This window comes from Nannobrachium achirus, assembly GCF_963921795.1.
Source record: "Nannobrachium achirus genome assembly, chromosome: 24".
Lineage (NCBI taxonomy): Eukaryota > Metazoa > Chordata > Actinopteri > Myctophiformes > Myctophidae > Nannobrachium > Nannobrachium achirus.
In genome coordinates, this window is record NC_137831.1 from 10,017,670 (window position 1) to 10,044,063 (window position 26,394).

The 26,394-nt window shown below is 43.4% G+C and overlaps 1 protein-coding gene across 1 annotated transcript in view; it reads right to left on the reverse strand.

The window, feature by feature from the left end:
* mgat5 (alpha-1,6-mannosylglycoprotein 6-beta-N-acetylglucosaminyltransferase) overlaps positions 1-26,394 on the reverse strand; it is a gene marked incomplete at both ends in the record, with an annotated part of 195,562 nt that overhangs the window by 41,923 nt on the left and 127,245 nt on the right. The window contains one exon of the mRNA XM_080720798.1: positions 21,309-21,442. Coding sequence (XP_080576924.1) covers positions 21,309-21,442 — 134 coding nt within the window. The remainder of the gene's footprint in view (positions 1-21,308; positions 21,443-26,394) is intronic.

A 26,394-nucleotide genomic window follows, 5' to 3' on the forward strand; every position in this document is an offset into this window, starting at 1 on the left:
GACTTTTTAAAATCGAAGGCCTTCACACCTCAGGAGCCTCAACGCCTCACTGTCGGCGAGTTGCAAGGCAATTATGTGGAACCAGAACGGGCATCAATCGCAGCGATAGGGGGGGATTGTTTTTGCATGGTTTGGCTTCAGAATAGCATGCAAGCTTCTAGGATGCTAGAACGCACTCTTGAGCCTACTGGACACGTTGTGGGCACAGTCGAAACGTTGATGCTTTTCACCTATTTTGCCTCCCCAATTTAGTCATTATGCCAATTGATTCCTCCCCAGAGAAAATGTTCTGAGTGTTGTGGCACTGCTGTTGTATATTGATACTGGCTCACATGCCCCACCGGGAGAATGTAGACTAGAGCAGGGGTTTTCAAAGTGGGTGACGAGGCACCCTGGGGTGCCGCGACGGCAGTCCAGGGGTGCCGCGAGATCATTTGATAATATTTTGAATTTATTTGGACACTTGAAAGAATATTTAGTATCATTTCAAACTTGAAGTACAAAGTTATTTTCAGTCAGTTCTAACCAAAATGACTATTATCTGAATGTTTTCCTCGCAACATAATCACTAAAATATCATTACTGTCAGGCAGAAACCTCTGTCCCACAAAACGAGTGAAAACAGCCGATCTACAAGCACACAACGCCTCGCGATGTGAGGCGTTGTGTGCTTGTAGATCAGCTGTTTTCACTAGTTTAGTACATTTTATAGATGATAAATACAAAATGAACGGTTTTGGACATACAAGGTTTCCACCCGACAACGATGATATGCTATAAATATAAGCTGCTGGGAGTGAAAATTATAATGTAGGGGTGCCTCGGATTAAAACTAATTATTTATGGGGTGCCCTGAGACAAAAAGGTTTGGGAACCCCTGGACTAGAGCCTCTGTCCTATTCCTCCAGCCTCTGTCCTATTCCTCCCGCCCAACACTCCCTTGCTGACAGGTGCCGCCCCCAGCACGTAGGAGTAACGACGTGCAGCGACAAATATCACCCTCAAGTCCCTGCCCGGCTTTCCCTGCCCTGAACAATTGCGTTCAATTAGACACTACTCGACAAAGCCGGATGCACCGCGTTGGATTCAAACCCCTAGACTCTGTGGTGGTTGGCAGGTACTCATCACTTTCCTGTGCAAAGAGAGACATGGCCACAATCATTGATTGAGCAGAGGCTTATCACATAAACACGCTGCGTCACTCCGGAAGAAACACTTTCTGTGGACACAGCCCCTAAGTCAGGGGTCTTCAACAGGGGGTCCTCCAAATCTTTGTGTGATAGAAACTTATTTTTTCTCCTTTTTTATATTAGCCACTTGAACCCATCAATAGCGTTAAAAATCTGACCTAGGCAGCGCGGGTTGTGAGCTTGTAGTCGGCTCTTTTCGCCCCTCTACACCAAAGCTCTTTGGTGTAGAGGGGGAAAAGAGCAGACTAAGTACAGAGTGAAAGGTCAAGATTTTTAAGTATTGATGGTTCAAGTGGTTAAATATCTGAAAACACACATTAACATGAATCCAAAATACACTGATGATCGTGCTGTCAAACGATGAAACCATATGGAATCTATGAACAGGTTGAGGGGGTCCCTGCTTCATCTCTCTCCCTTGGCCTGCAAACGTTGAAGAGAAGATCCCTGCCCGCCCCTAAGTCTTCCATCATCAGGTATGCGGTCAGGTGCAAACCATGGGCTTGCCTTCACCACAGTTTTTTCCCTGCGTTTGCCCATATGCTTTTGTTGTATATGCCAGGGGTTTTCAAAGTGGGTGACGGGGCACCCTGGGGTGCCGCAACGGCAGTCCAGGGGTGCCCCGAGATCATTTGATAATATTTGGAATTTATTTGGACACTTGAAAAAATATTTAGTATCATTTCAAACTTGAAGTACAAAGTTATTTTCAGTCAGTTCTAACCAAAATGACTATTATCTGAATGTTTTCCTCGCAACATAATCACTAAAATATCATCACTGTCAGGCAGAAACCTCTGTCGCACAAAACGAGTGAAAACAGCCGATCTACAAGCACACAACGCATTGCGATGCGAGGCGTTGTGTGCTTGTAGATCAGCTGTTTTCACTAGTTTAGTACATTTTATAGATGATAAATACAAAACGAACGGTTTTGGACATACAAGGTTTCCACCCGACAACGACGATATACTATAAATATAAGCTGCTGGGAGTGAAAATTATAATGTAGGGGTGCCTCGGATTAAAACTAATTATTTATGGGGTGCCCTGAGACAAAAAGGTTTGGGAACCCCTGGTATATGCATATGTTTGCGAGAGCGGGGCGGGCATACTGTATATATGCTTCGATACAGGAGAATGTGATCTGACAGAAGGGAAGCGGAGAGAGAGCTCGTACAGAAGCACGCTCCGGGGGTTTATAAAAATTCACCGCCTCAGCTGGAGAGCTTGATTGAAGCAAGAGGAGAGAGAGAGAGAGAGAGAGAGAGAGAGAGAGAGAGCGAGAGAGAGAGAGAGAGAGAGAGGTAGAGTGGAGTGTGAAGGGAGGAGGTTGAGGTTGGCGTGTGGAGGGGGGGTGGCGGGCGGGGTGTTTTATGACCTTGTAAATCAGAGGGAATTTGTAAACCTTGGCTGCGGAAGAGGGAAACCGGAGAGGAGGCATGCGGTGCAAGGCTTTTGTTGTCAGAGGGAGCGGAGAGGAGGGGCTGAGTGATGGGAGTCCAGGGAGAGAGGAAGTTTTGGCCCCGGGTTTTATGGGAAAACACAACGGCAGCACAACGGAGGAGTCGAGAGGAGTTGCAGGCCCGAAGTAGATGCATGATAGACCAGGGGTCTTCAACGTTTTCAGGCCAAGGACCCCTTAGTTGAGAGAGAGAGAGATCGAAGCAGGGACCCCCACAACCTGTTCATACATTCCATATAGTTTCGCCGTTTGACAGCACAATCATCGGTGTATTTTGGATTCATGTCAATGTGTGTTTTCAGATATTTAACCACTTGAAACCATCAATACTTAACAATCTTGACCTTTCACACTGTACTTAGTCTGCTCTTTTTCCCCTCTACACCAAAGCACTTTGCCGAAAATAGCCAATCTACAAGCTCACAACGCCTCGTGCTGCGAGGCGTTGTGAGCTTGTAGATTGGCTATTTATGGCCAAAGTTCTCCGAATATGGACGCTAGGGTTCAAGTGGTTGATATAAAAAAAAAGTTTCTATCACACAAAGACTTGGAGGACCCCCTGTTGTAATTCTGAAGACCCCCTAGGGGTCCTGGACCCCTGTTGAAGACCCCTGGCATAGACTGCAGGGTTTCCTGCAGGAAAAAGTCTTGACCAGGGGGGGATCTCAACATTTTTGATAATTAATTAATTAATTCGAGTAATTAATTCACTTAATTTTTAATATTAATTCTTATTTTTGCCCTATAAAAAACACATGAATGTGCCCATGATGACGGAAAACACAACTACATGCTATCATCCACATTTATTCAACATTGAATAACTTATATTGCCGGTTCGCCACCAAAGGGTTAAAAAAATAGTGTGCACGCTGGTGTACGAATTCGTGCACAGATGATGCACTATGCATGTACACGCTTTTCACAGCTTTCAAACAAAAAAATTCGCTTGGAAATCCGTTCAGGCATTCAGGAGATACCAGCCCTTATGTTTTCTTCAAATGTAAACAAACATGGCTGCCATGTTTGAAAGATAGGGTTGGTATGGGGGTTAAACATGCAATTTCGCGATCGCGATCATGCCTAGTACATTGTTGGAGGTCCAAAAAGTTTTTTTTTTTTATTTTATACCCTTGGGGGTGCGGGGGGGTTTTCTGGCCAGGCGGGGCGCCTGGCCTGTAAAGTGCTGCAGGAAACCCTGGACTGTATATACTGTACACAGGCATTGACACTAAGGCTTGCCCACCTGCCCCCGGCAGGTAAAATAAACGTCAGGGCAGGTGAAGTTGGCTTTCAGGTTGCCCGACAGGGCAAGTGCTCATTTGAGAGGGGACACAAATGTCTATAAACACAACACGAGATATCTGTCTAAACACCTGAACGTGGCCAGTGCGCTGTGTCTTCTGGTCTGTGGAATGTAAAATAAGAGCACTATTTACCTATAATGTGCTGTTTTTACTGTTGCTACATTAAAAAATCAAACCTCGGTTCGAAGTGAAGCGGTGAATCTTAGTATAGAATTGTCTGGAGAGCCGGTATGACAGCCGGTATAATAGGTTTTAAAAAAATATATAAAAAGTCCTGCTTGCTGGTCTCTTAGTTGTTTGTCAACTGCATCCCTCTATAATTATTTCAGTTTCTGTTATCTTTGTGGCCTACTAAATCTTTCAACTTCTGCTAGATTTTCAATGTATTTACTCTTGTCTGCCTTAATGCTCCTTTTTACCATTCTGTTAGCATCTGTATATTCTTATTGTGCCTTTGCTTTTGCTCTTATGCGGCTATTTGTCATTGCTGCAATAGGTGAGACCTATTGCATGTACAAGACAGATAAAACCTGAAGGCCAAATTATCATGTGAAGCTTGACCAATCCTCAAAGTATCCATTCATCTGACCGGGAGGGACACCGCACACATATGCTGGACGTACAGGACAGATAAAGCCTATTCATTCTGAACTGAAATGACCATATATGGACATGGGACACACATTTTGCTTTTTGAAAAAGCCTATTCATTCTGGACTGATATTTTGCACGTACGGGACAGGAAAAACCTGTTCATTCTGGCCTGGAGTGACCATATATGGACATGAGGTGACATACATTGTGTTTTTGAAAAACCCTGTTCATTCTGGACTGAGATCACCATATATGGTAATTAAACGGACATTCTGTTTTTGAAAAAGCCTGTTCATTCTGGACTAAAATGACCATATATGGGCGTGATACACACAAAGCCACTCATATAGGAAGCGGTTTTCACCGCTTCAAAAATATAAAATAACAAATGTGAAACCATAGACATATTCAATCATAGCTAAAGTATTTGGTGTTTGGATTCGGAAGTATTGAGGTATGACATTTTATCGCACAGCCCCAGAAAGTAAAGAAATAAGTGTTAAATTGCGGTAATTAAAATCGTACCTATCATTTTATAATGGACGATTTACTTTTCGGGCAAGTGGGCATTACCTTCGGGCAAGTAGAACATGACCCGCACTTGCCCATCGGGCAAGTGCCTCTGAGACCTTAGTGTCAACCCCTGGTACATCAGTGGGAGAGAAACAAGCAACCAGGTCTAGACCACGAAAACTCACTGTGAGCTGGTAGTTCAAGGGTGATGACAAACCTTTCTATGGCACGCGGCTTCATACATAAATTGTACTATAAAAGGCCCACCAGCCGCGTCAAACAAGAATATTTTAGAGTATAATTTGACAGGATTCCTTGCTCCCTGGTGTCTCATTCTGAAGAGGTCAAAGAAAGACTATTTTGTTGTATTCTTTGCTTGCACGTCTGGTTACATTTGATAAAGCGAGTTATTCGTGTTTTGTGTGTTCAGAGCACACACCTGTTAAAAGACCATGGGTATTACATATTGATGATGATATTTAAATGAAATAAATGAATTGCGATGCATACTGAATGTACAGTATGTGACTTTGTTATGGTCCGACAGAAAGTACAGGAGATACAGTATAGTCGGCCCTTGGGTGTTTTCATATTTTCTAATGCGGCCCCTTTGAAAAAAGTTTAGACACCCCTGTACGTATATCTACCATCTTCAACAAAAATCTTAACTCCAGCAGCCATTTATATAGCAAATAGAAAAAGTACACACTATTTCCAGATGGTGGTCCATGGACAAATACATATTCATATGTTTGAGAACCACTGATTTAAACAAGATTAGGAGGCGAGCCCAAATAAGCAACTACACTTTGGAAACAAGCCCTAAAAAAACGCAACCTGCAACTGCCAATATTTACACACGGCTTTAAAAAATAAATAAAAAAAATAAAAAGTAGCTTATAATAAGCAGACTTGGCAACACTGGTCTCAACCTGTCTGCACATGCTTTTATAATAGACAGTGTTTGCACACTTTCACACCTGCTGCGGTCATGTATCTTGTGCTCTATACGCCCCTGGCGTCTGGACACCACTCAAATAATGTATAGAGACATCATACACTTACACTAGATTAGGGATGCACTGGTTAATTGGCTGCTACTCGCCTTGTTGACTGCCTTTGGTTTATACAAAAAAAAAAAAAAAGAAAAAGATTACAATCACCGATACCAGAGGCACAATAGAGGGAATGGATAACAACAAAACTAAACCTATATCTGTAATTTCACTATTTTTGGCAATTGTTTTAGATAATTTTCTTGAAATTTGAAAAATAGAAAATTGCCTATGATGACATGCACAAAATAGGGTATCCGTCGTTAAAGTGGTTGAGAGAAACTGTACAGCGGTAGTCTCACAGGAGAGAGAGAGAGAGAGAGAGAGAGAGAGAGAGAGAGAGAGAGAGAGAGAGAGAGAGAGAGAGTTGCACCTGCAATACACCTCACACTGCCTGAAGGTAACCATGATCAAACACAACCCACATATTATGTAAGGCAGGGGTCTTCAACGTTTTCAGGCCAAGGACCCCTTAGCTGAGAGAGAGATGAAGCAGGGACCCCCACAACCACTTGAATACAATACTTAATAAACTTGACTTTTCACTGTACTTGGTCTGCTCTTTTCACCCTCCAAAGCTCTTTGCCAAAAATAGCCGATCTACAACGCCTCGCGCTGCGAGGCGTTGTGGAGCTTGTAGATCTGCTATTTTTGGCTAAAGTTCTCAGAATATGGATGCTATGGCTTCAAGTGTTAATATAAAAAAGGGGGAAAACTAGTTTCTATCACACAAATATTTGGAGGACCCCCTGTCCTGAATGTGATGGTGCATGTCAGCCTCAGCTAGCACTGTGACAGACAGAAAAACACTCACTATACGGGCGATTCTCCAACTGCAAACTTGGGGTGTAAGAATAGACTAATATGGGTCCATCTGGGTTCATTTTTACACTCTCTCGAGTTAAATTAACACCAAGGATTTTACTGTGCGTGCACACATCACATGCACACTCACACAAAGGCACACACATAATTCATTTTTACAGTGTAATCAGAGTGCCATGGCTGCCACAACCGATCAGCAATCAGGGGCTATGAGGAGGCTCACGGGCATTATTAGTGGGCCATGTGAGATAGTGAGAATAGGAGAGAGAGAGAGATAGTGAGAATAGGAGAGAGAGAGATAGTGAGAATAGGAGAGAGAGAGATAGTGAGAATAGGAGAGAGAGAGATAGTGAGAATAGGAGAGAGAGAGATAGTGAGAATAGGAGAGAGAGAGATAGTGAGAATAGGAGAGAGAGAGATAGTGAGAATAGGAGAGAGAGAGAGAGAGAGAGAGAGAGAGAGAGAGAGAGGAGAGAGAGAGAGAGAGATAAAGCAATTACAGAGTAAGAAAGGAAGAGAAAGAGAACCAGAGTAAAGTAGAGACAAAGGGAAAGCAATAGACATACTGTACAGTACAGTACACAGACAGACCGATATACCACATAAGGTAGATATACAGTACAGCTAGGACAGACAGCCACACACAGTAGATCATACATGGACAACTGGCGGCCCGGGGGCCACATGCGGCGGCCCCCACCTTCACTTTATGCGGCCCGCAGGTTAATATTGGAGTACTGATATATTATTGATTGACTTTAATTACTTCAGTCTATATTAGCTGAATGACTAGTATTAAAATGTTATTGTATTTTTTTATGTCCACTGTATTTTTTATTTAAGTTCATAAAGTTGACATAAGAACATATAAATGCATTTGAAATTTTAAAACAAAAAGAAAAAAAAAAAAAAAAAGAAATTACTTTTCGGGATTCCAATTCAAAAATAGCAAAAATAGCAGATCTACAAGCTCAAAAGGGCGACGCGTTTTGAGCTTGAAGATCGTCTATTTTTGCTATGTATATGCATTGTGGCCCTCTGGAGTGAAGGTGGAAATATAGCGGCACTCGAGTCGCCATCATCAACGTTGCCCACACCTGCAGTAGATAAACACATAGGGCCAGGCTAGGACAGCCACCTTAACTGAGTGCAATTAATGACACCAGGAGGAGGAATGCACGTTCGCGCAGATGCCTCCAACACACCCAGAACTCAGTGGAGCGTGAGAGTGGCAAAACGAGTGGGAGGGGTAGGAGCTCCACAGTCTGACTACTGGGATGAGATGTCACAGGCTAAGCACGCAGCAGGGGCAGGCAGTGTCCCACTTGATTCAATTGGAAGCATAGCATATACAGTATATAAATATATACTAGTCCTTTGCCAGCGGATGTGTTGTGTAATGTGTACTGAGGTGAAAGAATCCATATACCGGTAGTTTCATTGTTTTCAGATATTTAACCACTTAATAAACTTGACCTTTCACTCTGTCTGTACTTGGTCTGCTCTTTCTCCCCTCTACACCAAAACCCTTTGCCTAAAATAGCCTATCGACAAGCTCACAACGCCTCGCAGCATGACGGCGTTGTGAGCTTGTAGATCTGCTAAGTTCTCAAGAATTCTATCACGCAAAGATTTGCAAGACCCCCTGTTGTAACTCTGAGGACCCCCTAGTGGTCCCGGACACCCTGTTGAAGACCCCTGCTGTATATACAAGTACATACATACACACACACACACACACACACACACACACACACACACACACACACACACACACACACACACACACACACACACACACACACACACACACACACACACACACACACACACACACACACACACACACACACACACACACACACAGATAAAAAAAAAACAGCATATATTTCGGAATACACTGGGGGAAATATGTTGCGAGACAGACCAAATTCTATCTTGAAATATAAATTATAAAGACCCTTTTCAACCAGTACTAGGTACAAAGAGAAGTCCGGCGTGCGTTTCAGCACAGTGCTTTGTGCAGCAACACGAGGGAGGCTCGCATCAGGAGATCTAATCTTGTGGTAAATTACTCATATACTCGCGGCACAGCCACAGAACAATAAATGCCCTGTGATCTAATATAAAAACCATTACCTCATAACAAGGGTAAAATAAAGTTCAACGGGCAACTGAACTACTTGCTTGCTTGCGAGCCGTGAGCATTTGGCCTCCTTTATGTACGAGTGCCTGGTAGCACTGACCGCAGTCAGTGATACACAAGCTTCTGTGGTCTGTTTGTCAGCTTCCAAATATGTGGGTGGGTTTGCGCTAGCTCAGTTCTGTCAACATTACGTTCGCCTTTTTTCTGCTTGTGTGTGTGTGTGGTAGTGAGTGTACATTAGCGAGTGTGAAATGTTGTTTGCTTTGTGTATGTGTATGCTTCTGTCAACACACCGAGATGTGTTTTGTGTATAAAAAATGTATTGTGTATATCGTCACTGTCGGGGCAGAAACCTCGTATCTCCAAGTATCACATTTGTAAGTTTTTTCACCAAGTAAAGCCCTGCTTCATCATACAAGGCCGTCGCACAAAACTAGTGAAAACAGCCGATCTGCAAGCACACAACGCCTCGCGGTGCGAGGCGTTGTGTGCTTGCAGATCGGCTGTTTTCACTAGTTTAGTTCATTTTTAAAATGATAAATACAAAACGAACGGTCTTGGACATACAAGGTTTCCACCCAACAACGACTAAATATAACTCATGTAATTGGCCCACTGGCTTGTCACTTCACTTGGCATGATCTGAAATGGCAATTCTTTGAGTAGCAGCAGGGCTATAGAGAGAGATCTCTCTCTATAGCGCGCAATGAGGGCCTCTCCAACTCTTTTTCCCGGGCTGAATCAGGGGCCCAGCATGTCCCTGGTACGTGATATGTATGTCAGTGTGTGTGTGTGTGTGTGTGTGTGTGTGTGTGTGTGTGTGTGTGTGTGTGTGTGTGTGTGTACATATTTTGTTCCGATTGTATTGTATTGTGTACACTTCTGCTTTGGCAATGTAAACATATGTTTTCTCATGCCAATAAAGCCCTTTGAATTAAATTGAATTGAATTGTGTGTGCTTTCTGTGAACCCAGCGAGCTGTGTTTGTTCTCGGTCTCCCCTCTGTGTCCTCTGATGTGGAGTCAGGGAGGGGGCATCGGTCTGCCCACCACACCTCCCTCTGTTCCAGGGACGTGCTGGGCCCCTGATTCAGCCCGGGGAAAAAGAGTTGTAGAGGCCCTCATTGCGCGCTATAGAGAGAGAGAGATCTCTCTATAGCGCTGCTGCTAAAAAAATATTTAAACTAGTGAAAACAGCCGATCTACAAGCACACAACGCCTCGCGGTGCGAGGCGTTGTGTGCTTGTAGATCGGCTGTTTTCACTACTTTTGTGCAACGGCCTTGTGTATGATGAAGCAGGGCTTTGCTTTGCGAAAAAAATAAAAAATGTGAAACTTGGAGACGATTTACTTTGCTGGCCGCCCAGCCCCCAAAATGGAACGAAGGCCGACATTTTATTTTAATTTTTTTCCTAATGGCCGGCCTGGACCGGTCGGGAATGAACCGGCCGTTCGACCAGTTGTCCCGCTTTTCCCAATGGCCAGCACGTCCCAGCTCTGTTCTAGAGCCCGACAGATATATCGGTCAATTCGATATATCGGTCGTTTTGGAGATATCGGAAGGGTATCGAACATCGGTGAATTATTCCACCGATATCCGATATATTAATTGTATAATAAATAAATAGATAAAAGAAATATTAATTCATAAACGAGACAAAACACAGCAGAACCCCCAAATTTAAAGAGTATTATTATCCAACAAGCAATAGAAATTGATAACTGCGACCAAACTCAAAGTTTTGACAAAAATGCAATAATCTGACCATTTATCCGAGGGGTGAGCAGTCAATTAAATGATCTTAAATGAATAAAAAATGATTTTTACAAAACATCGGTATCGATATCGGTATCGGTGCTCTAGCACTCTCCAACATCGGATATCGGTATCGGTCGAAAAAATGGTATCGGTCGGGCTCTACAAGTCTGTTCACGTCTTCTTTTACCCCTCCGTCTCACTACTGTGTTCCCTTGCCTCTCGCATGCCACACACACACACACACACACACACACACACACACACACACACACACACACACACACACACACACACACACACACACACACACACACACACACACACACACAGTCCCCAATGCATACTGTATGTATCCCTTTTTCATATGATCACACAAGCATGCATACATAAGCTTGTGCACAAAGATGTGATCATGTACACGCACACACCCTCTCAGAGATCTCTTATCATAACAGGCACCGAGCAGAGAGTGGCTTGTCATCTGACAACAGACGTACGCTTTTGACAAACTAGACCCTTGATCAGAACATCAAAATCAGTGTACATACAGTAAAGTATGTCCTGTTAGCTAGTCTGGCTTGAAACATAAACGTGTGTAACTGAGCTCATCTGCACACCTGACATAGAAAAGTGCATTTTTGTAGACATTTACACTGAACGTACAAACTGGTTAGCTATTCTGTTTTGAAACATGAATCTGGTAGTCTGTCTGTCTCTCTCTGTGTGTGTGTGTGTGTGTGTGTGTGTGTGTGTGTGTGTGTGTGTGTGTGTGTGTGTGTGTGTGTGTGTGTGTGTGTGTGTGTGTGTGTGTGTGTGTGTGTGTGTGTGTGTGTGTGTGTGTGTGAAGAGAAGAGAAGAGAAGAGGGAACAGTCATGCCTGCCTGTCCATCGTCTTGAGCCTCCCAGCCCTACCTAATGGGTTGCCATGGAAACCGCTCCCATCAGAGGTGGCCTGGCCATTTTAGCTTGGTACATTAGCTGTTCTTTCCTTTTACAGGTGGCACCCAATTTTGGGAATGTCATTATAGGTGACAACTTGCGTTGAGGACTCTGCCATTTTTGTCGGGGACATAGAATGTCCGCGTTAGGTTAGACTAACTATGGTTACTGCTTTGGCCTAATGGCAGAGTGCACAAGGAATGTGGTGCTGATTGGTTCAGAGGTTCGGACAGACAGACAGACAGACAGACAGACAGACAGACAGACAGACAGACAGACAGACAGACAGACAGACAGACAGACACACCAGCTGGTTTGCCTATTACTGTTCATTGCCTGCTGCCCGTGTTAGGCAGTGTCAATGAGAAACTGAATCGTATCTTTGCTAAATCACATGCATTTCACTCCATTTAGCCGACAAGCTGCAAGTAACTGGTAGAAAAAGAAAACAAAACAAAACCTACAACTAAAAACAACAGTTTGCTTCTAAATTGATTTGCAATTAGAGCTTTGTTGTTTACAATTCCAACCCTGAAGTCAGCTGCCAAACAGCTGATGTGGAACGGTTTTCCTGATGCTTTGAAAAGGCGTTGATAGAGTGCAAATTGCAATGGGCTTGGTAGACATCGGGTACACACCCTTGAAATGCTTGAATCTCAATTTGGAGGTAGTGCAAACTAAAGAACTGATCTCTGTTCGTGTTGTGCAGGTACGTACACACACACATACGCAGGCATGCATACTCACAGTCTCGTACACACGTTAACACACATGCACCGATATGCACGCGCACACAAAACACTAGGGGTGCAACGCAGAGCCCACTTAGAGAACTACTGTACTACCCTAGAGGTTGGGTACCGTATTGTTCAAAGTTAAAACAAAAAAAAAATACATAGTCATAAAAACTACATTTATAAATCAAGGACATTTCTGTTTATTTTTTGTATCGAAAAAGTATCAAACCGTGACACCAAAATATCGAACCGAACCGTGAATTTTGTAAACCGTTGCACGGTGCACCCTTACAAAACACCCATGTCAATGCACTCACACACACACACGCACGTGTGGATGTGAGTTTGCGGCACGCACACACATTTAATTACATTCCTTGTCAGTCAGAGAGGAAGAGGAACACACTGGGTGAAGGTGAGTCAGTGGATACTGTAATTACCATTGTCTGTCTGCGTGTCAGAAAGATGAGTCGGTCCGCCTTTAACAATGGCTGGCTTCATGCAGTATTGGGGTTAGTGAGGTGACCCAGCACCCCAGCATACCGATGCTGGGGTGCTGGCTACGCAGCCAGGACCCATCCATTGGCTTTTGGTGTCTTTCTGCGGTACACCTAACCTTACCCGTCTGACCCACATTAACCTAATCAAATTATAGGGCAGAGCCACACGCAAGAGAAAGCAGTCTGGTGAAAGAATGCCACTCTGGAGGGTGCCTTGGCATTGGTCCGACATCTCATTGTTCCTACATACCATTAGTCCGACGCTGGTTTATGTTAACCTGGTGAATGATGCTATGCCTAAACCTAAACCAAACCCTAACCTCAGTAAAACGATGCCTAAACCTAACCCAAACCCTAACCTCAGCAAAACTATACCTAAACCTAACCTAAACCCTAACCTCAGTAAAACTATGCCTAAACCTAACCCTAAAACCTAACCCTAACCAAAGTAGGACTAATGAGATGTAGGACTAATGAGATGTAGGACTTATGGACAGTCCCCCTCTGGGTGCGGGTGCATAAGGCGTGTCACGTCCAGGGATCATCCTGTAACAATTTGTATTTCATTACAATGTTCTATTTAATTACTGCAAACTGCACTTCAAATTAACTTTGTTGCCGGGTTCTGTTTTGGCACGGCCTGTGAAGACCACAGCAAAAAAAAAGAAAAAAAAAAGAGGAAAAGATATTCTGAAGGACAAATATCACCTCAGGAGATATATCATCACCCCAGTAATGGACTGTTTGTGCCAAGAGAGCGCCTGCAGAGTCACAAGGTCACCACAAAGAGACCCAGTGAGAGATTTCCCCTGAGGCTATCAGAGCCCTGAATGACAAAACAAAACAAGTCCATACATGCTGTGTGCCAATGTGCATTCACCAAATATTAGAATATTCAAATATCAAAGTCACTATTCGACGTTGTTCACCGATGTCGAATATTCGCTTATTTAAATTTTTTTTTTATTGTTTTCTCTTTTAAAAAATATATAGTTTATAAAGCTTGGCTAGATAGGAAGTCATAAGAATGACTCATAAGAATGCCCATGGTGGATGAATTTGTTAATGCTCTATACCAGGGGTTCTCAAACCTTTTTAGGCCATGACCCCCAAAAAAAACATATTTAAACTGGGGACCCCTACCCTGACAAGCACTTGGAATTGTAGGTATTACATTTAATGTGACTGTTGCGCAGATAAATACACAATGTTCACCTTTTGCTTACTTAATATTTGACAGTTTGGCCAGTCCTGTCGAATATTCGACTATTCGAATACTTTGAGGTTGAATAATTTGAATACTAAAAATCACTATTCGTGAATGCCCTCCTGTCTGCCAATGTGCAAATATCACATACTATGGTATGTGAGATGACAAAATGCATTTAATGTAAAATAATGACAGTATTTTTGGAGGGTTGGAAAATGGGCGTTGTTTGCCATTCTTTGTTAGTGCTGTATAGGAGATGCTGTGTTTGTACATAATTGTTGTAACCTCTCCCTCCCCAAGGGTTCCTGTATTTCTTGTAAATACACCCATGACACAGACAGTCCATTCAACTATTTGGAAAGGATACTTCCTTATTTTCCAGTGGTTGTGAAATGACTTGGACATTAAACGCCACCACATATAAAGTTGTGAAATATTTGATTATAGAGCTCGGGTTGTTTTGGGAGAGGATATTTAACGGATTTCAACAGTGAGGCTCAGAATGAACTCTCTTTTATTGAAATCAACAAAACAAAAGGTAGTGTAAAGGGAAAGTGTGTTTAGCCAACACGGCCTTCATTCTTAAGCCTGGTTTAAACGTAGTTACACACCGTCAGAACTAGCCGATCTACCGAACCAATAGAATATACAGTACAGGAGATTTTTGGTGCATAACACGGTCAGGCTCTAGGATAGAAGGATGTTTTTAGATGGGGCAGATGGACATAGCCTGGAATCCAGACTGACTCGCTCCGTTCAGCGTTTTCTTTGAAGTGAGAAAGCCTGGATTCCAGGCTAAGGGGGACACAGTAGACCAGGGTTCCCCAATAGGCGGCCCGCAGGCCATTTGCGGCCCACGGGGGGCTACTGTCTGGCCCACACCAACCCCAGTAATAATGGTGGTATAAGAGCAGCAACAACACTAGTATATCATCGTTGTCGGGTGGAAACCTCGTATCTCCAAATTTGTACGTTCTTTCGCAAATCATACAAGGCTGTCGCACAAAAGTAGTGAAAACAGCAGATCTACAAGCACACAACGCCTCGCGGTGCGAGGCGTTGTGTGCTTGTAGATCGGCTGTTTTCACTAGTTTAAATAATTTTTAAATTGATAAATTCAAAACGAACGGTTTTGGACATACAAGATTTTCACCCGACAACGACGAAAACTGTCGCTGGAGTAGTGGGAACGCCACCGCCACCCCCTGCAATGTTGTGGCCCTCGGCTTGGTACCCTAGACATAATTTGGCCCTTGGGGAAAACTAATTGGGGAACCCTGCAGTAGACACTACAGCAGATGAAAGATAGATGGATATAAAAACTTGAATAAAGAAAAAAAAGATAGATGGATAATAAAAAAAACTAGATAGTTATAGATGGATAGACACATTGTCAAGGGACACACAGGGGATCTGTCTCTGTTTCAAGAATACAAGCCATTAAATCATTTTATGAAGCTATGATTTTGCAGGCTTTATCTTTCCAATCACCTTTGCTTTCAAAATCATCTATCTATGATTATGCATGGACATGAATGCCATCATGGTCCAAATTCCTTTATGCGCAACTCTTAGATGTGACTCACTACTTCAATAATATTCACTAAATTCCACTTTCAAGCCACAGATTATTTTCTATGTGGAAAAGGTATAGATGTCTCCTTATGCTGTCACTTTACAAAAAGAGAACACCAGCACTCACGGATCAGTCCTTGTAAGGCACTTTCTTTTATTTTGAATTAAAGTCGGTATGGAAAACTGCAGAGCAGCAACAAACGGACGCGTTTCGGCATTAAGCCTTCATCAGCGTTGCATGCTGGGGGCAAGGGAAGTGTCACATTTATAGTGTCCGTTGAGTAGACAACTTCCTCTGTTCATGTAGCTAACAACTCCCAACCAACAGTTATAGTACGGTGCAAAAGAAAAAAAATAATTCTATGTTAAATACCTCACAATCCATTATACAAATTATACACATAATAATCAAAAATACATCTAAATATATTCTTATATACAAAGAGAGTCTGAGTCCGTTCCAATAGAGGGGTCTAAATAAATATTTGAATCCTTATGCTGTCAAACTTTTAAAATGAAGAGAGAAAGACACGCGCGCGCACACACACACACACACACACACACACACACACACACACACACACACACACACACACACACACACACACACACACACACACACACACACACACACACACACACACACACACACACACACACACACACACACACACACACACACACACACACACACACAGAGAGGGGCAAGACTGAGGGAGGGAAGATGTAAAAACCATCATCTCCAGTCATCTCGCTATCAGTCGCCCCTTCAAAATAGCCCTTTAATTAAAAGAGGGAAGCTAATGAACACGCCTGGGAGTCTGATTAGTGGCAAATGTGTCTGAGCCGATGGGCTTCTCCTCGTCTGCCCTGTTTATGCTCTGTGCCAGGGACAGCCACGGCGCTCGCCGCTATGTTTTCAGGACGTCGGCACGTCCTGATTCTGTTGGTCAAAGGTTCTAGTGAAGGTCTTGTGAAGGTGATATATCACAGTGGTTCTCAACCTGTGGGTCAGGAGGACCCCCAGAGGTGACCCCAAATTATGTTGGGGGGGGGGGGGGGGGGGTCCCACAGATGTTTAGCTAAATGTTAATATTGTTTTCTCAGTCACTCAACAGTAACCAGACCAACATACAGTATAAGTGTAAACAGGGTATCTGCACATTACCTTTTTAGAATACAGTTGCATGCAGCTCATTTTGACCGCTTTCCCTAGCAAAACTACATGCTACATGCGTTGCAGGCGTTGTAAGCATGTAGATCTGCTTTTTTCACAATGGAATAGATAGAGTCAAATTAAATGTTATGCCAACTCCTAAAATTCCAAGTGCTTTTGCAGGGTCCGCAGTTCAAATATGATCATTCTGTGGGTCACAGCCTTAAAAGGTTGAGAACCACTCATATATCGGGTAAGGAATGCCTGGAGTAGTGTTGTAGTCGAGTCCTCTTAAAGCGAGACCAAGTCAAGACCAAGTGCAAGGGAGGGGCGAGACTGAGACCAGATAAAAATAAACATAATGTGATAGGTAGGCTTACTGTAGAGACAGACAGGAAACATGGGGAGAGAGTACAGAGAAGTGGCGCGTAGCAAATGGTCTGGCTGACCAAGAATCTAATCTAATCTGGCCTTGTGCTGGAGTGGTGGGGAGTGGTCAGACCTTGTGGTCAGTGGCTATTATCTCTTTTCTTTGCATCTGTTGGTTAAATGTATTACTCGGGTGCACTTTGAGAGCAAAATGAAGAACATAGATCTAGGCTGTATGTATAACGTCTTGGGGTTCTCAGGACATAATTTAAAGTTATACCATGTAACTTTTTTTATAAAACAAATCTTAAAATTGTCCTAACTGTTAAATCGCTAAAGTTTTAGAACCCCCACTCTGTTATTTTCAGCTTCTGAAGCCTTCTCTTTATATGTTTTCTATGAGTTGTGAGGGGGGGAGAATTTCCCGGCAAAATGATGTCATCTCCCACATGATACACTACCGGCCAATCACAGCGCCGATCATACACCACCGGCCAATCACAGTGAGTCTTGCTGTCTCTAAAGGAAGTAGCTTCCCTCAGCAACTGTGTTTACATTGGTGAAGGAATCTTGCTTGCTACTCCCTCAATTCTGGTCTAAAAATGATGGGAGACGGCTCTACGGAATCGTATCGGCAAGGCGGAGGTGCTCGCGACGGCCGCGGTGGTCCGCGGACCCCCGGGCGACTCCGGCCGAAAAAAGCAATACCGCTACTGACCACTAGTTGAGCAGCTTCCACAGTACAGCTTTAACATCTTGAAAAGTTTATACTTAGTCCATGGGCCATGAGAGATGTCGGTATCGGAAAGGTGGCAAAGGTTATCATGCATTTTTAAAAAGCTCTATATCTGTAGATTATATTTTGGTAGGTAACCCTTTCTGAGACACAGCTAAATTGGTGTTATCAGCCGCTAGAGTGAGTGTTCCATTAACTTTACACTACCGTAAGGCCGGGCGAATATAGCACTGGCCGTCTGAATTTACTAGCGGCCGTCCGAGGTACTACCGGCCGGCCGGCCGAATATACCGGACTTTGGCACTTGCCCTCTCTCCTGACTGACGGACGGACTGACTGACAGACAGCCGGTGGAGGTTTTGATAGTAAATGCGACCCGACGGTCGCAACTATGTATTTTTTAAAGAGAAAACAATAAAAAAATTAAAATAAGCGAATATTCTACTTCGGTGAACAACGTCGAATAGTGACTTTGATATTCGAATATTCTAATATATGGTGAATGCCCTAGTGTGTACGTGCGTGCACACTTAAATCTAAAAACCCAGTGTTGTTTGAAAGCGGTCGCTCCCTGATGTTAAGCTACTGATTCAGCTGAAAGCTCACAGACATACAGACAGGTGACAAATGAAAGCAATTAACATCCTATCATGCTCGGTGGCACAGTGCTGAGTGGGCCCGATGACATCCTATCATGCTCGGTGGCACAGTGCTGAGTGGGCCCGATGACATCCTATCATGCTCGGTGGCACAGTGCTGAGTGGGCCCGATGACATCCTATCATGCTCGGTGGCACAGTGCTGAGTGGGCCCGATAACATCCTATCATGCTCGGTGGCACAGTGCTGAGTGGGCCCGATGACATCCTATCATGCTCGGTGGCACAGTGCTGAGTGGTCCCCGCTGACCTCAATGTTGGATCACGATGGCAGGACAAAACAATCTAAGTGACTATGAAAGAGATGCACTGATGGTAGTCTTGCAATACAATAAGAACAGTGGCTAAAGCAACATCTGCATGTCAATGCAGGGAAAGGCTCCGTTATGCTTATGGGGACATTTTCTGGCATAGTCTTGGTACACTTGTCCCCTTAGAGGAGTGGTTCTCAACCCCCAATGGGGTCCCCAAACAATTTTGGGGGTCCCCAGATGATTAACTTAATGTGCAACATTATTTTCTCACTCAACAGTAAACAAACCAACATAAGGTTTAAATGTATAGAGGGTATCTGCAGTGACAATTTGAGGACTAAAATGACAAATAATATTTTTGACAAGTTGGCAAAAAAGAAAAAAAATAGCTGATCTACATGCACACGCGTTGCGAGGTGTTGTGAGCATGTATATCTGCTATTTTCACAATAGAACTGTGTTATACAAAATGTAATGCCTCAATGCTCGTCAGAGTGGGGGGGGGTCCCCAGTTAAAATATGATTATTTTGGGGGTCGAGGCCTGAAAAGGTTGAGAACCACTGCCTTGGAGAGAAGGGTCTCTGCTAATCAATACAAAGTTATTCTGATTCTATGACTGATTTTGTCAAATTTTTAATTTGTATGTGCTTGTTCATATTTGGTAGCCAGCCTGCCTCTTGTGTGTCAATTGGATGAACTTCCCTCAGGCATGCATGGAACTTTGTTTTTGTTTGATGGCTCCTAGTATAGAATCTCAACCCAAGGGTCTGAGGTGACCACCACTATTTTGTTAGAATGGAGTTCCATCCGTCCAGTAGAGTTCCAAAACACTTGTACTATCTATGCCAAGGCACACTGAAGCTCTTCTGGAGGCCTAACATACAAATATACTGTGCATGTCACCTTCCCGGGAGGGAACGACCTCTTTTAAACCGTGACGAGTTCTGTCTGAAAGCTCAAAGAGGCACGGCTTGTGATCCAGCAGATCTGCAGCGTTCCAAACAATGTGCAAATCTCTCTACTCTTTTTTCTGGGAGGCCTCAGAAAATAATAATCCTCTTTATCGCTACACCGCAGCACAAGCATGAATTTGAATATATATATATATTTTAAGTCCTTGGAGAGAGAAGAGGCTAAGCTGAGCTGAGTTCTCCCGGCCTAGAGAGATCTCAGAGGCCTTAAATGGGTTAAGGCCCAAATTTTGAAAATGTTTTTTTTTACAATAATGACATGCCAAAAATAGGCATGTCGGGTGCTTAAACTGGTGCAATAATCTTATGAAAGGATCTATCTATCTATCTATCTACTGTTTCTATAGTATCTACAGTATCTGTCAGTTTATTTGATTCAATTATTCAATAAAATTTTACTCGCCTTTCCAATTGGACCCCCTGGCATTTGAAAACATGTGTCCTATAGCAAAACTGTGCAATTTCATCTTCAGTCGTGTCATATACTGTAAATGGGGAATTTATAGAGCACCTTTAATTAACTCTTTTACTGCTTTGGACGTTCCCGTTCGCCACAATTTTGACCCTAGCTCGCTGCCAATATGAACGCTCGTTCATTTTCTTACTTTTGATGACTGTAAGCTGATAACTGGTCGCGCCGCAAACAAGTAGGTCGGGAGTGGCTTATTGTCGGTATCAGCCGGTAACACGCGGGAGTCTGTCCCCGTTACAATGCGCTAGACCCCTGGGAGATGGACTGCTGAGGTGGAGCGCCACACCTACCATCAGCTCCCAGTACTTGCCGCACGACTTGCCAAGCCGTGCTACTCATACGCTGAGTTGGCGGTGCCCGGAATCGAACCCATGACCTTGCGGTACAAAGGCGAGAGCTCTACCGACTGAGCTACCCGGGCACGGCGCCGCCGTGTACAGTAAAAACATCTCCCGTAACGCTGCTCTAAAATTTCCACCGCCCATAAACAATAATGGAGTCCCAAATCACTTCCTGGCTGTTTTCTGTGGATCTGATCTAGAAATGCATTTCTATGCTCTGAATGGACGGCAAGCGGAGCGGCCCAATTCACATCCATTCTTTGCATAAGGCTGCCCTCTGCCGCCAGCTTGGCTAAAGTACACATATAATAGATCCAATAAAAAAAATATTTTTTTCTATAACATCGCAAAGGTAAGCTGCTTTTTGCTGGCACCAGCCCCAATAAATAAATAATAAATCTGGCAGTAGAACTGTTAAAGCACTTTACATTGTGTATTCAATTCATCATACATTCACAGAGATGGCAAGGGTAACCATGTGCTTGTGAGGAAGTGCACAACACACACAGTGTGCACATAATAAAGCAAGGACCTTACCTTCCAGAAGTTGTCCACTTTTCCATACACCAGTGACTGGTTCTGCCTCTTGATGTCATCGATGTGTCTGATGTCACTGGCATTCAGGTGCTGTTCCACCACGAAGCCAAGGAAACTGTTGTCTGGAGTGTGGGCTGTAAGACGCAAGACAAACTAAATGTTAACAACTCTCCGGTTACACACTGTCAAAATGCCTCCCGTCACTTGGCGGCATTAAGGCATAGAATGATTGAATGCTTTAACCAGTGGAAAAATAGCAGATATACAAGCTCACAGCGCGGCACTGAGTGCCGCGCTGCGAGCTTGTAGATCTGCTATTTTTGAAAAAGTTGTGAAAATGTGTGCAAATCTTTGAATATATGTATTTTTAAAGCGAACGTTTGTAACTCAAATTTTGCTTCTGGGTGGTCCCTGGAACTAAATATTTTGAGATGGGGGTCCGTGGTCAAATGAATATAAATTTGTGGGTCCTTCACGTGAAAAGATCTGAGAACCACTGACATAGTAGTCTCTCCAGAACAGACAAACTGAGCTCCATTTAAGTGAAAAGGACCTTTTCTTTGACGATGGCTAGCCAGATTGCTGACATAGAAACATAGGTTTTTCAAAAAATCTTAGAAGGATTCAAAAGACACCGAATCGGGTTAAAATTCTAATTTTTACGATTTTTCAAAAATAGCAGATCTACAAGCTCGCAGCGCGGCTGTGAGCTTGTATATCTGCTATTTTTCAATAGTTAAAGCATAAAATCACACAATAATGTGTTCCCGTTCTAAATGGGTTTTAAAAGACCATGATCAATTCAATGTGCTGAGTGCTGTGCGAAGAAGAGGGAAAGAACAAAACAACCAAAGCATAATAAACAGTGAAATGGCACAGTTAACTACGCAGGGGTTGAAATGACAAAATGTCAGGCACAGCCAGGCGTTTTTTCCACGCCTAATGTATTCTTCATACGGCAGAGATCAGACCAGCAGGCAGCTCGTTTACACACAGCTAGGATTTCTTTTATTTCTGAACACAGGACTCGTGACAGTAATAGCAGCAGAACGTTTGTGTACAGACGTGGGTCTGCCGCCTCGCCTCGCCCGCCGCGCCGATACGCAGCTGTTCTATTTCTAGGCACTGCATCCAGGGGCGTCAATTGGGTATGGCAGGGGTATGCAGTTGCCATACCCTGGGTCCAGGGGGGAAAATAAAAGTTACTTTTAAATATAAATCTATGAATGTCTCTTTGTCTATTTGTTCTGGTTATTATGTTGTTAAATTACAGTAAAAACTACAAATGCAAAATTTTACAAAATTGTCACTTTAACAAGGTATGATAATTATATTCTCCCCACTTGTATTCTCCCCATCTTGACAAAACGGTATATTCCCAGGTTCCGCAGGTCAGCTGCACAGGTGCAATGCACTTGAACAACCGTTCCAGGCTGCCATATCCAGCCCAAGAAACCATAGAAACGGGGGGAAAAAATAAAATGTACTTCTTAAAATAAATGTATCATGCCTGTTGCTAAGGTATGGCAACATGACTGGTGTCTTGCATGCGCAAGGCGCGCGTGCAAGACACCAGTTCGCCCGCGTCCGGTGTGTGTTCCCCTCGAGTGTGTTTTGTTTTTGCTCTGTCCACTTCACATGGTACGGTTACCATGGCGACCATTAGGCCAGCGGGTCAAGTGGGCAGCCTTGAATTGGCAGCGGTTTCAACTCAACACCATCTGCTAAGATAAGGATTTAGGGGCGGAGATCTTTCTACTTTTCTTTTCCATCTTTCTTTGAGAGGAGCGTGGCTGGGTGGGGGGCCTGGAAGATACAGATTTCACACACGTTTTGGAAAAAATTAAAGCAGATGTCTTCATCCCTTCTTTCAGTTTCATGAAAAGGAGGGAGTAAGTAATGGGTTGGAATGGTAGTTGAGACGAGGCGTTACGGTGCATGTTGATTCTGGATTTATGCGCCGCGGCGATCTGTGCTTTGGCTGTGGTTATCCCTCTTGTGGTATATCTCTCTCTGTTTGTGTGGAGATTTACTCAGCAGTTCCTGTAGGGATTGAACCCACCCTCACATACACACACACACACGCGCGCGCACACACACACGCCACAAGTCGCCGCATGCAAATTTGTGTCCATGGGGCTATGGATTAACAGGTGTTAAATCTGTCATTACAAAGTATTCTCCTATACCAGTGGTTCTAAAAGTGGATTTCAGGGATTCCCTAGGTTCCTTTATGGGGTTCTAAATGGACCCTTTACACGTCTGTAACTCTGACACCCGTTAGGGTACATTTGGTTCCATTTGTACACTGTCAGAGTTAAGGGGAAACCTTGAAATGTTAAAGTTTGAGAAACACTGTCTGTGGCCCACCCACTCAGGAATGAGAGAGAGAGAGAAAGATAGAGTCCATCTCCTCCCGTAATCTGAAAGCTCACCCTTTTCTAGAAATATGTCCCTTGTCTCTCTGCCTGCTTGAATCATGTTCCCATTCAGGTGTAATCATCCCTCGCTCTACTCATGTCTGACTCTAGGGAGGAAAGAAACCCCATCCTATCTCCTTTCTTCAGCTCCGTTTCTTTACTCTCCACTTCTCTTCATCGTAGCTGCTTTCTACAGTGAAACAGGTATATATATATATGTCTATTAACATCTAGAAGCAGCTTGGATCCTTGTATTGGTAAATGGTAAATGGTGCATTTATATAGCGCTTTTATCCAAGGCGCTTTACTGTACATAAATTAGATAGTTACATTCACCCATTCACACACACATTCATACACTGGTGGCAGAGGAAACCATGCAAGGCACCAACCTACTCACCGGGAGCAATTAGGGGTTCAGAGTCTTGCTCAAGGACCCTTCGACATTAAAGGAGCTATAGTCAACTTTTTCATTGTAGGGCCAACACTTTGCTTACATCCTAGTCTATAGACTAGTATGTAAACAAAGTGTCGGTCTGACAATGGCCAAAACTGAAGGAGAGCTTTGTATTGGATGACTAAAATGAAAAATGTCAATAAATGAATGGCAGCAGTGGCACTTATGATGGTGGGTGGATTCATCTTGGTGGTGGAGGCGATCCGTGTTATGAAATACTAGAATGCTTTGCTACAATGTTAAAGGTCTCTATGAAAGAGGTGAGGGCTTTCACCACACAATGGAGGGATATGGAGACAATAATGTTCAACTTACAATGGGCTGTTTGTGACGTTATATCCAATCACAAGTGGGTGAAATGTTTGCTATACAAGACTCAAGAGAACAGACAAGAAGGAAATCAGACCAGAGAGGAGAAGCAAAGCTAAAAGAAGGGAATCCTCAAAAACAAGCTCACAACACGTTGCAGCGCAACGCGTTGTGAGCTTGTAGATCGGCTATTTTCAGCACGCAACCAAGTGTAAAATCAGTCATTACGATGCCATCAAGGCCTGCCAAAATACATTTCATTTGACTAAATCAACTGTAGATTTAGTCGCCTAAAATCTTATGATATTTAGTTGACTAAAATTTTACTAAAACTCAAACTTTTCAGGTGACTAAATTATGACTAAATGACACTTCATTCAAAAGACTGTCAAATTTTGCTGTCAAAAACAACACGGCTCAGGAGGACAGAGTGGAAGCAACAGTTTTGCACCGGGTCGAGCGGCAGCGGCCCCTGGCTGGACCCTGACTCTGCGCCAGCGAGTCAGCTTCAATCAGACCCCTGGAAGGAGACGCGTGGACAGGGGGGGGGGGCGCACACGGCCGGGCAATCTATATCTAATGTGATTTAGGTCACTTTGTGGGAGTCATAAAATGCTTTCACTCGTCTCAAACATGTCGGGAGTCGGTATCGCACGAAAGTGCAAATGTTACGGCGAGGACAGATACAGACAACAGCGGGCGATGAGAAATCGATGCAAATTTAGTGAGAGAGGGGCCTATACTGGTCTCCTAGACATTAAACGGTTCAAACCTCTCGTTGGTATAGACACAAGGCAAACGCCACCAGAACGGCAGTGAGGACAGGCTTAAAGGGATATACCACTTTCAAAAAAACTTTTGGTCACTTTATCATCTAATCAGGCTTTTATGAACACCCTGAACAGTTTTTAATTTACTTCATTCAATATTTAGATATTTGATGCAAATGTTATCTGCCCCCCAGGCTCAGGGCCTCTCCACATACACACCCATTTTAACTTCAAACTTCATTTTAACCATGATAGATTCATTAAAAACACCCATTATTCTTCCTGGTGACTCATAAATACCCTCCTAATACGTGAGCAGGCTGTGTTTTCTCAATAACCTTTTTCATTTATTTTTAATAATTCTTTGGGAAAATGAGAAAAATGTAATACAAAACAAAACTATTAAAAATAAATGAAAAAGGTTATTGAAAAAACACGGCCTCCTCACGTATTAGGAGGGTAGTATGAGTCACTAGACAAAATAATGGTTGTTTTTAATGAATCTATCATGGTTAAAATGGAGTTTGAAGTTACAATGGGTGTGTATGTGGAGAGAAAGTGGAATATCCCTTTAATGTAAATGTAATTGTTGTATCAATTCAGACGTCAACATCAACACTGCAGATTTCGTACCTTTCGTAGTTTGATTTATTCTAGGAGAAGTGCGGGTGGGCAGGGGGAGCCTTGACATTCATCAAAAGATCCTTCATCATTGAAGGTGTGCCAAACCGCTGTAAAAATCACTCAACTTATTATTTACAGCCTCTGTGTGGAGGACAGACAGTGTCTGTCTGTCTGACTGATGGATTGATTGATTGATTGACTGACTGACTAATGACGTTAATTCTTCGGATGGACGCGGAGCGCATTGATTGGTCAACCTCTGACTGAGGAACTGTAGAGTTCACGCATGGGGATAAGCACAGGGGCGTCACAAGGGGGGGGGGAAGTGGGACTGAGTTACTAGGGCCCAAGGTGGAGCTGACTGGAATTATTTTATACTTTAGCTATTGAAAAATAGCAGATATACAAGCTCACAGCGCGGCACCGAGTGCCGCGCTGCGAGCTTGTAGATCTGCTATTTTTGAAAAGTCGTGAAAATTTGAGCAAATCTTTGAATATAATTGTGT